The sequence below is a fragment of the Sceloporus undulatus genome, chromosome 3 (genome assembly GCF_019175285.1).
Source record: "Sceloporus undulatus isolate JIND9_A2432 ecotype Alabama chromosome 3, SceUnd_v1.1, whole genome shotgun sequence".
NCBI classification, from domain to species: Eukaryota; Metazoa; Chordata; class Lepidosauria; order Squamata; family Phrynosomatidae; genus Sceloporus; species Sceloporus undulatus.
The window spans coordinates 149,208,913-149,225,298 of NC_056524.1; the positions used below are offsets into that span (position 1 = coordinate 149,208,913).

At 40.2% G+C, this 16,386-nt stretch overlaps 2 protein-coding genes across 2 annotated transcripts in view; both read left to right on the forward strand.

Annotated features, from left to right (window-relative positions):
- The first annotated feature begins 1,535 nt into the window (after window positions 1-1,535).
- Window positions 1,536-12,169, forward strand: CHCHD1 (coiled-coil-helix-coiled-coil-helix domain containing 1). Its single transcript, XM_042456185.1, has 3 exons — window positions 1,536-1,695; window positions 6,521-6,639; window positions 11,782-12,169. Exons 1-3 carry the CDS (start codon window positions 1,584-1,586, stop codon window positions 11,893-11,895), a joined length of 345 nt encoding a protein of 114 aa, XP_042312119.1. The 5' UTR covers window positions 1,536-1,583; the 3' UTR covers window positions 11,896-12,169.
- A 2,298-nt stretch (window positions 12,170-14,467) lies between these two features.
- LOC121927353 (neurotrypsin-like) overlaps window positions 14,468-16,386 on the forward strand; it is a 33,695-nt gene continuing 31,776 nt past the window's right edge. Inside the window, exon 1 of the mRNA XM_042461110.1 lies at window positions 14,468-14,551. The gene's annotated coding sequence lies outside the window, so the exon portion shown is untranslated. The remainder of the gene's footprint in view (window positions 14,552-16,386) is intronic.

Consider the following 16,386-nt stretch of genomic DNA (forward strand, 5'->3'; position numbering starts at 1 on the left):
GTTTATTTCTATACATACAAGTAACCAAATCAATAAAAATTATTAGACCTGCCAATGGTGTACAATCTACAAAATACATATGAACAATAGGTAGTAATATAATATATAATTAGTTTAAAAAGCAGGCAAAAATTAAAATATGCACATCCACTATCTAATCAAATATCAGATAAATATTCACACAGTGCTTGGGAATGCTTCCCTGAACAGGGTGGTCTTCAACTCATAGACTCATAGAAGAACGCCTTAGGGAGCTGGGTATGTTTAGCCTGGAGAAAAGAAGGTTAAGAGGTGATATGATAGCCCTGTTTAAATATTTGAGGGGATGTCATGTTGAGGAGGGAGCAAGCTTGTTTTCTGCTGCTCCAGAGACTAGAACATGGAACAATGGATGCAAGCTCCAGGAAAAGAGAATCCACCTGAACATTAGGAGGAACTTCCTGAGAGTGAGGGCTGTTTGACAGTGGAACACACTCCTTCCTTGGAGTGTAGTGGAGTCTCATTCCTTGGAGGTCTTTAAGCAGAGGCTGGATGGCCATCTGTTGGGGATGCTTTGATTTGGATTTCCTGCATGGCAGAATGGGGTTGGACTGGATGTCCCATGCAGTCTCTTCCAACTCTATGATTCTATTCTATGACTCATAGAGTTGGAAGAGACGCCAAGGGCCATCCAGTCCAAGCCCATTCTGCCATGCAGGAAATCCAAATCAAAGCATCCCTGACAGAGGGCCATCCATCCAAAACTCAGATGTAAAAGTGGTCAAAGAAGTGATGACCTGTGTTCTTGATGGAAGAAGGTTCAGGGAAGTATAGTAGCTGTTATGAAACATGGCTCTGCAGGATGTTTGTTCTGATGCTCTAGTCTGGGAAAACAATTTCTAGTCTGTGAAAACTACAGACTGGAGGGATGGATCTGGGACGGGGCAGTGGAGGTCCTAGGCTGGGACAGCAGACCTTGACTACCGGAACGGAGGGTGCGAGGGGGGATGTACGGGGAACGAAGCCCAGGCCTGGGCATCCATGTTGGATAGCCAGCTCTATTCCCAGAACATTGGAACAAACACGTTTCATAACAACCACTATACAAAAACATATGTGTCCATTTCTACAGGATGCTTTCTATCTTCCAGTGAGTCTGAAAGGGAGCACAAGGTCTGTCTCTACATTATGATGATGATGATGATGATATCCAACTGCATCTGAGGAAGTAGATTGGAGTCTAGGAAAGCTCCTGCTGCCACCTTCTTCCTTCCAGTGAGTCTCAAAGGGGCTCCAAGATCTCCCTATATCATCATCATCATTATTGTTACTGTTGTTATTGTTATGATGATGATGATATCCAACTGCATCTGAGGAAGCAGACTGGAGTCTAGGGAAGCTCCCTACACAAATGATGTGTTACTATGCCTGAGGAAGACAACTGCTGGGGGAAGCCCTCCTGACCCCTGCTTATTGAGCCCAAGCCCAACAGGGGCCCTGCTTCCAAAATGGCGGCGAAGGGGCGTTCCCTCCTCCCTCCCTCCCTCCAGGTGCCACAGCGCCGCGCTTTCCGGCCGCCTTTGCAGCGGTGTCGCAAAAGGGCCATGGCGTCGCCGTCGTCGTCGTCGGGGCGCCTGGTGCAGCTGAGGAGGGCTGCGGGGCTGAGGTCCCTGGCGCTGGCCAACCAGGTCTCCAACCGGCGCCTGAGGCTGGGAGGTAGGCCGGGCCCTGGGCAGGGAAGGAAGGGAAAGGACTAGGAGCCTCGGACTTGGGCTGCCTCATCATGCCCTGGCTCAGTGCTAGGGGATTCTGGGCACTGTAGTTTTGTGAGACATACGATAGACATATATTGTCGCACTACACTCCTAAGACGTCGCTATTCCACTTTGACTGCCTCCTGTTGCATTCTGGGGCTTGTAGTTCAGTGAGGCCTAAGAGCTCTCTGGTTGAGCATTCCAAATGCCCCTTCCCAAACTACAAGTCCCAGAATGCAACAGCAGGAGGCAGCCAAAGTGGAATAGCAACGTTTCAAGAGTGTTGTGCCATAATCTCCTTAGCTTTCTGTGGTCAGAGAGCTCTGGTGCCACAATAAAACTACAACTCCCAGGGTTCCCTAGCATTGAGCCATGGACACAGTGAACTCCAGTACTGCAGCCTCCCAACTAGCCAAGGTTTCCAAGGACTCAGAAGGTCATCCTAGGATGGTGCCCTTCACTGGTTTTATTGCTGAGATCTGAACCCAGAACTCCCTGCACCCAGGAGGCTAAAGTTTGTCAATGAGCACAACATGTGTGGGTCCAACAGAGAGATAAGTTGTGAACTGTGAGGCTACAATCCTAAGACACTGAAGAGTCAAACAATTCAGTCTCTCTTTGGCCTGTTACAGACTGCCAAAATAAAGCTGCTTGGGGTCTCTTTGGAGGTATGCTATTTAAATGATGCAAAGATGCAAGGCAGTAACATCAGTAATTGCTGGAAATGTCAAAGTAAGCAGGCTACATTATATCATGTTTGGTGGACATGTCCATCAGTTAATAAATTCTGGAAAGAAGTCCATGATTTAACACAAAAGATTTTACAAATTAAGATTAAATTTAAACCAGAGAGTTATCTTTTGAATATTATTTTAGAAAAACAAGAACGTAGATATTTGAAAATTCTATTATATGCTTATACGGCAGCGAGATTATGTTATGCCCGGAAATGGAAAGATAAGAATATCCCTACAATGCTGGAATGGCTGGAAAAATGGCTAAGTATGGCTCAGCTAGATAAACTAACTTTGTTAAGAAGTGATAGATGGTCTCAAGATTGGGAAAATGACTGGGAAAAACTGTATGAGTTTGTAGGTAAATTTAAGTAAGTTAGTGGATACGGACTATGATTATTGATTATAAAACTTTTGTGTAAAGATTATATATGGGACATGTTATCAGGATTGTAATGTATATCGTTCCAGTATACTAAGTATATATCTCCGGTTGGAAGGGAAATGTTTATGGAGAACAGAGTCGTGGATAATAGTCAAATCATACAGATCGATAAAGACAATGTTAAAAGAGGGTTATTTTTTTTTCAGCGTTGCTTGATAAGAAATTAATGCTCAAGAAAACATTGTATATAGCAGAGGGGGTGGGGATAGGGTGAGTTTATTTATGGGGAGGGGGAAAAAAGATTAAGTTCAAGACGCTGGAAATCTTTGTACAAATATATTTCGGAGGTTATGAATTTTTGCTAAGTCTTGAGCAAATAAATAAATAAAGGAAAAAAAATATTAAATGATGCATGGGTCCTACAAGTCCGGAGGTTGTGCCAAAGCCACACTCCATTCCTAAGCGCTGGAGGGCAGCTTTGGTGCAGCTTCCGGATTCTTAGGATGCATGCATCATTTAAACAGTATACCTCCAGACACCCAAAGCAGCTTTATTTTGGCCGTCTGTAACAATCCAAAGAGTGGAGGATGTGCTGTGTAGAAATCACTACATTTATAGCTTGAACCGTTTAACACGACTGGTATCACAATAGTGGAACGATTCAAATCTTTATTCAATTACTACAGAAATAGGTTTGCTTGCTGGCACTAAGTTTATTGATTCAGAAATACAAAGTGTAGACTAGTGGATGTATCACATATAATAACCATTCTGCAGAATGTCTGGCTTGTTCAGATTTGCCCAGGTTATTATGCTTATACAGTTGTGAAAACATACTGATCAACAACTAACTAGAGCAGTGATTCCCAACCTTCCTAATGCCACGACCCTGTAATGCAGTTCTTCATGTTGTGGTGACCCAAACCCATGAAATCATTTCCATTGCTAGTTCATAACTGTAATTAAATACGTGTTTTCCAATTAGGCGACTGCCATGAAAGGATCATTCAACCCCCAAAGGGGTCCTGACCCACAGGTTGGGAACCACTGCACTAGAGCTTTTTAACAGGTTAAGAAGAATATCACTTAAAGAGAAAGCTTTTGTTTCTCTGTGCCTCACACAAATATATCTTGTGCCATCACAGAGCTACAAATGGACCCTTACTAGAGCTGCGTAGTAGATTTCATAGGAATCTACTACGCAGCTAATCTACTACGCAGCCCTAAATGGGAAACTTGCTTATGTAGCCCATGTGCCATTTATTCCCTTGCCTGAGTAACAAAGAGGAGAGCAGCTTAGTAGATAGTATCAGATATCATGATTGAAGTATGAAGGCTATTCTCAATACTCTGTATAGTTACTTTAACTTGTTACTTGTGAGTTACAAGACACCATCGGCCGCTGCAGTGTAGTTGTTCTTCATTGTACTAGCCCTAACTAGTGTGAATTACAGCTCACCTGCCATATTTGTGGCTTGGACATTTGCAGATTTGATTATTTGTGGTTTTGATTAATATAATAATCATAATAATATGAGTAATAAGAATCTCGTCTAGGTCCTCTAAGGCAACTCTGCTAGTAGTTGATGATAGAGTTGTGCCTACAAGTTCCTAGAGGAAACACTTTTCTGGGCCTTTGTAGGTCCACCAGCATGATTCTGTGATCAACATCTGGCAGATGTTGACCATAGAGTTGCACTGGAGGACTTCTAGATCCCTAGACATGTGTTCTCTTGGGTAAAAAGGATAGTGGTTTTTGATTTGTGGTTTTCCCACATTTATGGGGGTCCTTCCCACCTAAAACCAGCGAATGTGGAGGGCCAACTGTACATTCAGCTGCAATATATGTTATTCATAAATCATTATCAGGGATAAGATTTTTGCAATGGTACTTCCATTGCTGCCTCAGTCACCTGAAAAATGGTGCACGGACATGTGTGCGCAGTCGCACACACTCACACAGTTGAAACAGGAATGTTTGAATAATTTAGTTTGCACAGTACTCCTGAGGCCAAACTTTGCCTGTGGCCAATAGCCAGAGGGAATAAATCCCACAACTGGAACACTGTAAAGAATGCCAATGGTCCCCTCAGTATTAGTAAAACTGGAATAAGAGGGAAAACCATATGTTGCATGTAGTAAATATTCTGTCTGGCTGGTAGGAAGAAAAGATGGCGTTTCCTTGTAATTGTGTCTATTTTCAGCATATCCATCAGCAGAAAATCTCTTAAAGAGAATCCAAACATTTGGTACAAGCTTCTGAGAACCTTGTCTGTTTAATATGTTTTGTTTTTTAAGCTTATTGACTGAAATATATTTTGAAGTGTCATGTGCCCTTCACATTAGTTGGGGTTAGGGGCACAAAACCCCCATGAAAGTTAAAAAAAACTGCAATTAAAAGGCTCACTGTTTTTTACCATCTTTAGGAATCTCTATATCCTCCAAAGCGAGTTTGTGGTCAACATCTGCTGGAATTTCACGATAGAAGTGTGCTGGAGGACTCCAAACGCCTAGAGGAGTGTTCTCTCTAGGAATCTATAAATTCTCCAGCATGACTTCTGGTGGACATAGACCATAATGTCACTCTGGGCAACTTAGAGATGCCTAGAGCAGTGGTTCCCAACCTTCCTAATGCCGCAACCCTTTAATACAGTTCCTCATGTTGTGGTGACCCAAACCAATGAAATTATTTTCATTGCTGCTTCATTAACTGTAATTAAATAGGTGTTTTCCAGTGCTCTCAGGCGACCCCCATGAAAGGATCATTCGACCCCCAAAGAGGTCCCAACCCACAGTTTGGGAACCACTGGCCTAGAGGGAACATAGTAATCAAATCCATGAATAATCAAAGCCACAAAATCAAAGCCAATTGTATAGTGTTTGTCAAAAGCTTTTTTGATCAAGTATTCTAGACTCTGTCGTCTCTTTTTCCTCTTGTGGCTTCCCAATATATTCTCTTCTTGTACATATACTTTTCTTCCACGCTGCTTTTTTGTGGGGAGTAAATACATTCTTTATAAATGAAAATGTGAACAGAACAGAATACATTAACTGAGCGACAATGTAAACTGAGTTGACCTGAAATGCTATTCTCTTATTTGAGCTCAGAATTTGGCTTTCCTTGGTGCAAGAGTTCAGTCTTGGAAATATTCTGTGCCAAAAATGAACAGTACTGCTTAAAACAAGCTAGCTCAGTTTGGTTTTTGTGTCAAAGCGATGATTGCTGTAGCTAGACAATTAAAATCAAAATCATTCCCAAAAATAGGCAAATGGTTTCATTCTTTGCTTGCCCACCATATCATATGGAAGCGGATCACCAAGTACACATTGTCCATTTGGTGTCAGGTAGCACAAATAATAGATTTGTACATTATTTTTCATTTTACTTTGTTGGCTAATTACAAAGCGTGTTTTGTTAAATCAAAACATCATATCAAACTATGGTTTAATATGCTTAGTCATGGTTTAGGCACTGAAAGTTGGGGATCAGGCCTATGGGACAAAAATGTACACTTCTGTTTGTATAGATTATGTATGCAAAATTAGACTAAAGATGAAAGGGCAGATGTGCTAAGAATGTCTGCCTTTATTGTCTTTTCTGTTTCATGGGGCTATTGTGCAATGTTGCTGTTCTGAAATATTCCTGAATAATATGTTTTCTTTTACAGAGGCAACATGCATCACAGAGATGTCATTAATGATGGCCTGTTGGAAGCAGAATGAATTCAGTGACACACTTTGTGCCCAGGAGATCCAGACATTCTTTGATTGTGCAGCAAAAGCAGAAGTAATTATAACTCCATGTACCTCTTCTTAAACTCCAGAAAGCTAGGTTCCATAGACCATTGGAATGTGCAATCCTACTATGCATCATTAATCATTGTTGTATTAGAGCACAGTAGTGAGTCTTCATATTTTAATTCTACAGTAACTGCTGTTATCTAACTTAGCAAATGATAAATAGAGGCACAAGGTGTTTGTCCAGGCTAGTAAAACTGAAATGAATAGCCAAGATGATATCTGATTTAAAAGATTATGTTCTCTGGTAACTGTTGCTAGCAATATGTGAACTCTGGGCCTCTATAGGGAGCCAGTAAGTTTGCTAGATATTGGCTATGCTTCCTACTATGGGTTGGAATCACATAGGCCACCAGTGACCCTCCAAGAGACCCCTGAAGAATCCTTTGCCATTTTTAAAAATAAACATGAGAATTACTGGTCCTAGAAGCCTTTAGGTGCAATGATTCTCTTCTGCGGTTTTCGCAAAACTGAAAGTGAGCATCCACTCATTTCCTGTTTCTTAAAAATAGAAAACCATTCATGTATTTAGGAGGACTGCAACCAGGGACGTAGCCAAGATTTTAGGAAGGGGGGGGTCCAGACTAAGTGCCACCATTATAATGGGGCTTGGGCGCGGCAGCGCAGCAGCACGCACCATTCATTTTTCTAATGGAAGGGAGGGTCCGAACCCCAAGACCCCCCCCCCCCCGGCTACGTCCCTGCTGCAATTCATAGTAGGTACCTGGGAGGCAAAATGGGCCCTCCAGATCCACTGAAGTGGCTCACTAAGATTTAAAGTAATGCAGTCATTACATGTCTGATGAGATAAGGCAGCAGTTGCATAAGATGACATGCAGTGTCTAGACAGCATACATAACTTGCAAAATACAAATGTAGAAAGTGTAATTGCTTGTCTGCTCAAGTGGGTTATAGAGACCAAATAAAATAATTGAAGCAGAATAGAAACAATCAACAGAACAACAAAAAAGCTAGAAAAAATAATAAAAAACCAACGAAGTTGTTAAATTATTAGTAATATTTGTACTGTTTTATATAATTATTTTATTTTATTTTATTTTGGTTAGTAAAAGCAGTTACTGTGTTAGGTTGCCTTTGGTCTCATTTCAATAAGCTGACTACTTTTTACACCCTTTTTACATTCAAATGGTGGGGGGGAATTGAGTGGCAGGTTTCTCACAAGATGGGACCTGTAGCAAGAAACACAATTTGACTGGGGAATTGTTGCAACATTTTTTATTATTTATTTATTTATTTATTTATTTTATGTCTCACTTTTTTCCCGGTACAGAGACTCAAGGCGACTAACAAAATAGTCCAAGTTAAACCAGTACAAAGCATTAAAAACACAAAGTTTAAAAAACAATTAAACAGTTTCAAAAAGTTAAAAAACATTACGTGCTCAAATTTAAAATGTAAAAAACTTTTGATAAAACTCTTACAGCACCCATGTCAGTGTAAGAAATCCTGGTGGCATAAAAATGTTTTTATCCGCTGCTGAAAGGAAAGCAGGGAAAGCGCTATCCTGGCTTCTCTATGGCAGGAGTTTCAGAGCTTGGGAGCAACCACCGAGAAGACCCTCTCTCTTGTTCCCACCAAATAATAATAATAATAATAATAATAATAATAAATGATTTATTTATAGCCCTACCAATCACTAGGAATCCAGGTGGGTTACAACAATAAAAATGCATTAAAATACAATAAAATACTAATTAATCTCTTCCCAGCCCCCTCCCCTCCCTCTCTGTTCCACCAGAGGGTAGTGGGACAGAGAGGAGGACCTGTCTAGACAATCTCAGTGTTCTAGTGGGTTCGTAAAGGTAGATATGGTCCTTCAAATAGCTTGGACTCAAGACGTATAGTGTTCTATATATAGGTGTATAGCTTTTGTATGCCAGTAAAGAGCAAAGTGTGAATGTGTGAGGTAACAGTTTATTAATAGGACTATCCTATCACAATCCTTTCTATAAACAAAATAATGATATCCTTCAGAGTGAAGGATACTAAGCAGTACTCTCTAATTTACAACGTAATGGCCAATGAGGTGCTTATCTTCTTCAGTTCTATGCCTGAAAAAACTAGGATTGTGATAGAACCCTAGAGTTGAAAGAGACCACAAAGGGCATTCAGTCCAGACTCCTTATGTGAGAATACAAAACTAAAGCACTACTGAAAGATGTCTATCCAACCTCTGTTTAAAGACAAGGCGTCTTTAAAGATGGAGAATCCATCATCCTCCAAGACAATCTATTCCACTGTTGACAATACTTATAGTAAAAATGTTCTTTCTAATGTTTAGGTGGAATCTCCTTTCTTGTAATTTGAATCCATTGTTTCACATTCTAGTCTCTGGAGCAGCCAATAGGAAGCTGGCTCCTCTTCCGACATAATATCCCTTCAGATATTTAAAGATAGCTATCATGTCCAGGGATCTCCATGGAAGCAAAGATGATCAAGTTGAGACTATCATACTTTGGCCACATAATGAGAAGGCACGGATCAATAGAAAAAACAATAATGCTAGGAATGGTAGAGGGTAGACGAAAGAGAGGAATAATAATAATAATAATAATAATAATAATAATAATAATAATAATTTGTTTTATTTATATACCGCTATTCCAAAGATCATAGCGGTGAACAGCAAGTAAGCTAATTAGCAAGTAAGCTAATTTGCTCCCAACAGTCTGGGTACTCATTTTAGCTCCTTCCTCGGAAGGATGCAAGCCTGAGTTGAGCCTGGGCCCTTTTGCTGGTCTTGAACTCGCAACCTTGTGGTTTCGAGGGAATGGCTGCAGTACAGGCATTTAACCACTGCGCCACCAGGAAGACCACAAACTAGATAGATAGACTCAGTCAGGGGGGTTATGGGGAAGGGCTTGCAGGATCTGGGCAGGGCAGTGGAAGATAGAGATTCTTGGAGATGTCTCATCCATGGGGTCACCGAGTCAGAACCAACTCGAGGGCAGCTAACAACAACAAATCATGTCACCTCTCTGTCTTCTCTGAGATAAACATATTCAGTTCCCTTGGTTGTTCCTTATAAGATTTGGTTTCCAATCTTTTGATCAATTGGGAACCACTCTGTTTTTCTATATTCTGTTCTAACAGTAGCGTCTTATCCTGAGTACAAATTTCTCATCAGGACTATCAGTTGCAGTGGCATTCCCATGTCTTTAAGAGCATTCCATAGCTTTTCATGATCTACACAGTCAAAGGCTTTGCTATAGTCTATAAAACACATGTTGATTTTCTTGGAATTCCTTGGTGCACTCCACTAACCATCTTATACTATTTGCAATATGGTCCCTAGTGCCTCTTTCTTTTATGAATTTTGCTTACACATCTGGGATTTCTCTCTCCTTATGTGATTGGAGTCTGTATTACAGAATTTTAGGCATGGTTTTGTTTGTGTGGGAAATTAACGCTATGATCCTGTAGTTGCTGCAGTTTTTGTGTCTCCTTTTTTGTGGATGGGTATATCTTTTGATCGTTTCCAGTCTGTTGGCTACCTTTTTGTTTTCCTTATTTGTTGACCTATATTAGTTAATACTAGAGCTGATTCTATTTGTGTGAATTGTAGCAGTTCAATTGGAATATCATCGGTTTGTAGTGATTTATTTCTACCAATTTTTCTGAATGTAGCTTCTTTTAGTATACTTCTTTGTCCATGTGTCATATGTTTTTTCGTATGGTTCTTCATTCCATGTATTATTAATATTTTCATCTCTTGTATAAAACTCTTTTGTGTATTGCATCCAAATTTTTAAAAAATTCTTCTTGATCTTGTAATATGTTCTTTTGCTTGTCATAGAGCATCCTAGTCCTGGGTTTGAACTTTCCTTTGAGTTCTCAGATCTTGTGGAAGAGATCTCTTGTTCTTCCTTTTTCGTTGTTGTCTTCTATTTCTCTGCATTGATCATTTTAGTAGTTCTCTTTATCTGTGTGCACTAGTCATTGTATAGTTACATTTATTACTGTTTTTTTCTGTCTCCCTTTCCTTTTGTTTTTCTTCTATTACTACTTGAAGCATTTCATCTGTTATCCATTGTTTCTTTTCTTTCTTTTGGGCCACTGTTAGCGTCTTCCTGCATTTTTCCTCAGTTATGTCCTTCGCTTCTGACTATGTTCATCTGGTTCTTGGTCTATTTTGCTTAATAGCTCAAATCTATTTCTTACATTGTTAGTAAATTCTTTAGAGATATTGTTCAGACCATATTTTGGTATGATGTCTGCTTTTGCTTTCATCTTCAACTTTGCTTTAATTTTTGCTATAAATAGTTCAGCCTATACTTGGTCTAGTTTTGGCCTCCAGAATGGATTTTCTCCATATTCTGCTTCCAATTATATAGTCTATCTGATTTTTGTATTGACCATTTGGTGACGTCCATGTGTATAGTGTCCTTTCTGGTAGTATGAAGAAGGCATTTGCAATGAATAGGGTATTGAATAATATGTGCAATTAATAGGTTGTTCCAACCTTATTCAAAAGATAAATTGGGACAGATTAAGCTTGCCTTTTTTTTTTTTTTATTTCCATAATCTTATCAATTTCCATTGCGTACAACTACCTGGTAATAGTGTCCCTTATGCCATTAAATTATAAAATTGTAAGTAATAATCAGAACATGAATGAAATATGTTTGGAGAAGCAGGCAGTTGCCAAAACAGTAGACCACAGAATAGTTATTGTGTCGTTGTTATTGTTTTGTATATAGTATGCACGCTTCATAGTCATATTGCCAAGTGTTCTGTTTTGTCACTTAACACTTATTCTTAGAAAAATATAACCCTCCCTTGTTGCTGGTTAAGAAACACATCAACAGGAAACTGACTAGCCGCAAAGTGCAACCAAGTACACTTAAATGGTGTCTCAAGCATATTCAGTTCTTCTGTTCCTCAGAATAGATAGTAAAAGTCCAGCTCTCCTGACTTTTCCATAACATTGATCATGGTTATTTTTAACTGTTTCAAAGAAATGAGTAATCACTGGCTTCTCAATACACCGACTTAGTCCATTGCTGTTGTCTCTAATTGTCCAGGTGTTAATGTTTCTGTTTTTGGACATAATGCTGTGACTTGCATATAATGAAGTATATCAAAGTATTTTATGTCCATTTTTTTTCAGGCAGAACGCAAGGAGAAAATTCGCCAGGAATCTCTTGGGATATCAGGAAATCTTACTCCAAAACAAGTCAATAAACTATTAAGACGTTTTCCTAACATTACACACAATTATTAAAGAGCCTTGCTTTCCCATGTATCTAGACATCAGGAACCAAAATTGGACTATTATTTGGAGACATTCCCTCCTGCTTTATATATGAATTTGAAGAGAAGTGCTCCATGACTACAAGGACTGAAGACTAGAATTGTCTGTTCCAGATCAGGTGAAATTCTAAAGTACCTTCTGCAGTGGAAGTTCTTTGAGCAGACAGAATTTCACATGAAATGTTACTCAGTTCACAGTATTTTTTTTTAGTCTTATGTGAAATAAAATATTCCCACTAAATGTGTGATGTTGTTAAGGGGTATATTTTACTGGAGTGCTTGTACATGTTAATACACTCGGCCTTCTGAATACATGGCTTGAAAATACACAAACACACACACACCAAAAAGCAAACCTTGATTTCCCCATTTTATATAAGGGACGTCATTTTACTATGCCATTGTGTTTAATGAGACTTGAGCATCCATGGATGTTAGTATCTACAGCGTGTTCTAGGATCAAACCTGAGCAGATACCAAGGACCCATTGTACTTGCTCATAGAGTAAACCTTTTTGAACTACAAGTCTCTAAAACATAACATTGGCCCCCAAGGTACAGTACTAATGCATGCATCCTCTAATCTTGTTTCTCATGGTAGAAGTCAGTCAACACTGAATGAAAATCCAAATATTCCTGACCATCTGTTTTGAGCAGCAAAAGAAAGTAACATCTGTCAGATGATTTGTAAGATGATGATGATGATGATGATGATGATATAATTTTTATTTATAAACCGCTTTTCCGCGATGATCAAAGCGGTCCCACAAAGATACCAGTGTGAAGACACAATCCAGTGGCAGGACATTCTGGGTTCACATCTTTCAGAGAAATGCTCTGCCAGAGGGAGACTTCACAAATGTCTTACCTCTACTGAGGAAAGCTTTGAATCAATTCCAGCATTGGTAGAAAAACTGGGATATACAGTAGTAAGAGAGACTGTGGATATGAAGGTGTAACTGTCTTCCTATTGAGAGCAGTGAGGAAAGCCTGAAAGCAAAGCAAAGACTGTAAAAGGCCATTAAACAAAACAAAAAAAGGATCCTGCTTTTTGCCTTGTGGCTGGCAAGATAGGACTGCTATTTCCCATCTTCAAGATTGTTCTGTAGGTCCTCTTATTAATATCGCTCATGTGCCAGACTGAAAGCACAAGTAAATGTGCTTGGAAGCCCCTCTTCCCTAGTCCAATCCAAAGGGCGCACATAGCCTTCTACATTTGTGGCTTTGACTTTTGCAAAATTGATTAATATGTCCTCTAGAAATGTCTAGGTCCTCCAATGTGGTTGCTGGAAGTTGACCATAGTAACGTTGGAGGACCTAGAAAATCCTAGATGAAAACAGTGTTTTTTTTATATGCAGGTTTTCCAGTTTCATGGAGGTCCTGTATTTATAATCCCAGCAAATGTAGTGGGCCCACTATTTATATGCCATTTCCAAGATTATATCTCTGTCATGCTACTGTAGAACACACGAGAATTAGCTCAGTTTTTGTAGTTCTTCGAGATCTATAGCAAGGGTAGGGAATTGTATGTGGCTATGTGGCCATATTAGCCCCCCAAGACATTTTCTTGAGCCACATCACCTATAAAATGGGTGTGGGCATTTTAGTCATGTTTTGGAGGCCCCTGGGCCATTTTAGGCCCTGAGAAACCATTTTTTAGCAACGGTGACCCAGAATTATTTCCTGTTCACTTCTCGTTTTAGAGAAAGATCTTTGCTGGATTTAAAATGCCTCAGAGGAGGCCAAAATATAGCAAAAGGGCCCCTACGCACCTAGAAGGTATATGGGGGCAAAATGTTTTTGAAAGTGTATTTTCAATGCTGGGCCAAAAAAACAACAACACCCCTGGGGGGCTGCACTTTGTCCAAGCCTCCTCTTCTGTTGGATTAAATAAGCAGTGGGCCAAAATGGAAGGCACTGATCCAGTTCATCTGTGCTCCTACTCTTTGTGCAGTTGCTCCAACATTAAAACAATGCCTAATATGGCAAAATGAGAATGAAATTAACATTTTATATATTTGTTAACATTGAAATGGCTCCGACACGCAGAACATGGACTTTTCACCGAAGAACCTTTTGCTTGGCATCTACCCATGATTTCTGTCACTTCTTTTCTGTAGGAATAGTCCCAAACATTTTGTCCAGTGTGCTTTTTGTTTTGCTCTTGCATGGTGCCACCTATTGCTTGCACCTTTTGCACTATGCAAAATCCATTCTTTCTACAGGGAACTTCAATCTTCATGCTTACTCACCTTTAAGAAAAAGAGATAGTTGTGATGCCACAGCAGAAGTACTCGAGTTGCTGCCTCTTGGCACATGTGGTAAACTAAGCTGTCAACCATGCGGCCCAGTTATGGTTATTCCTTTCCAAATTCCTCCTCCTTTCTTGCCCTGAATAACGTCTGACTGAACAGCATCACAAGAATTTCCTGATAATTAAATGATTTCGGTTCCTTAGCCCAGACACTGCAGTAGAAAAACACCCAAGAGAAGCCACTCCCTCCTCTTTCTGGAAATTAATTCATGATTTAATGTCGTTGCATCAGACTTGGCAGCAGTGCTTCCATGATAATGAAAGAATAAGATGAAAGTCTTGAGAATCAAGAAGGAAGATGGAAGGAAAGGGGGTAAGTGCACAGACAGAGTCAAGTTCTGTGTCATGTCAGCCGAAAGGTCTCGTTTGGAACAGCTTGTATCTTTTCTTACTACAGACTAACACCCATTTTTCATCTCTCCCCCGCTCCTCAATGGAGTTTAATTGGGGTAGTGTTAGAGACATTATTTGGCTGGGTAGAAGTCGTGTTGCCAGAAATGAATAAAACTCAAGGCAGGTATTGGGATCCAGAAGAGGCCACCAGGGCATCCTTTTCTTGAAAACATGTTTCCAGAAGGGTGGGTGTGTTGTGAAGCAAAATGTACTGTGAAGTAAAGTGCAACTAAGGCTGCAGTAGTCAGTATTCAAAAGGACTGGATGGCCCTTCTGGTCTCTTCCAAACGACTCTATGGCCTGTTACAGACAGCCAAAAGAAAGCTGATTTGGGTCCTTTGGAGGTATGCTATTTAAATGATGCATGGGACCTAAGAATCCGGAAGCTGACCAAAGCTGCACTCCAGTGCTTAGGATGGGTGGCTTTGGTGCGACCTCTGGCTCTTAGGACCCGCATCATTTAATAGCATACCTCCAAAGAGACCCGAGCTTTATTTTGGCAGTCTGTAACAGGCCTGAGATTCTAGTCCATCCTCTTTCCCAGAATGCCTTTGGCTCTAGAGTAGCAGGAAAATGAACCAATGCTTCACTTTGCAGTGTATGTATCCACCCTCTATTATCCTAATTATCTTTAGGAAAACAAAGGAGTGAGCCCAGCCCAGTTCACTACTGCCTGGCAAGGCCTTTGCAGTGGAAGCACCAAGTGGCAGGGAGCCCAGTATGGTGCTGTAGCAGTCCCCAGAGACACTCGCTTTAACAGCATCACTTAAGCAATCTCAGAAATGCCTCGTAACACCTCTCGAGAAAGCAGCATACGTTTTTGACAACAGCAACAGAATACAAACTGTCCCTGTTCATGTCACTGAAGCCTGTTGTTGATCAAGGCTACCGCCTAGTGTTGGCATTTCAGGACCAAAATCTGAAACCCAAAAGTGCAGTCTTGTGATGTCACAACAGAAGGACAGGCAATAAATGGACAATGAGCCAGAACGGCTTGTGGAAATGAGCATAAATGCGAAACTAATAAAGATGGGGTTTGAATTATTACCCAACTAGTTAGAGAAGTAAGGATTGGAATGATGTAAGAGATGCCAATGGTATAGATATAAAATTCCACTCCTAACAGAGATCAGGGTGAGAAATATTTATGAGAAGTCATGAAAGAAAGAAGGATTTGACGAAAGCACGGGGGGAAAAAATCTCAGGAAGTTAGAAGAAGGAAGTTTAATGTTATAATGTATGTAATATGTTACTATTAAGCTTATATGTTGATTTTGTCTGATGTTCTATGTCAATATATTTTGTTTTATGTAAAAAAAAGAAAAAGAAATAAGCACAAATGCAATCAGGTGCAGAATTTCGGTAGAACTTGGCTAACTGGGTGATAAAACAACCCAGAGCCATGGAAAGGGCATCAAAGCATTTTTGAGCTGGCAGCAAATAGGACCAAGTGCTACAGCAGCTGCTACCATTCCTACTAGGGCTTGCATCCTATATTATCAAACCTAAAGCGCATGTGGAGAGTTTTTCTGGCCCTTATGTTTCATTGCCAGCCCAAGGCTCAGCAACACTAATACCTTTGGTTTACAACAAGAAGTCTCATGAGTCCAAATGCTGGTGTCCCACCTCTTACCTTCCTGCAAAGGGCATGACAGGTCCAAGTGCACCCACCAGCTCTTTCCCCAGTCTTTCTTGGCCATTGCAACCCACACAAACACCTTCACACTGTGTCCTCAGCTGGGAGTGGGTGAAATA

What these genes read in the sequence shown, in the direction of transcription:
- CHCHD1 (XM_042456185.1), top strand. Translation starts at nt 1,584, where the DNA reads ATGGCGTCGCCGTCGTCGTCGTCGGGGCGCCTGGTGCAGCTGAGGAGG. An exon ending in CCGGCGCCTGAGGCTGGGAG is followed by an intron (nt 1,696 to 6,520) that starts GTAGGCCGGGCC and finishes TTTCTTTTACAG; the next exon opens with AGGCAACATGCATCACAGAG. An exon ending in ATTGTGCAGCAAAAGCAGAA is followed by an intron (nt 6,640 to 11,781) that starts GTAATTATAACT and finishes ATTTTTTTTCAG; the next exon opens with GCAGAACGCAAGGAGAAAAT.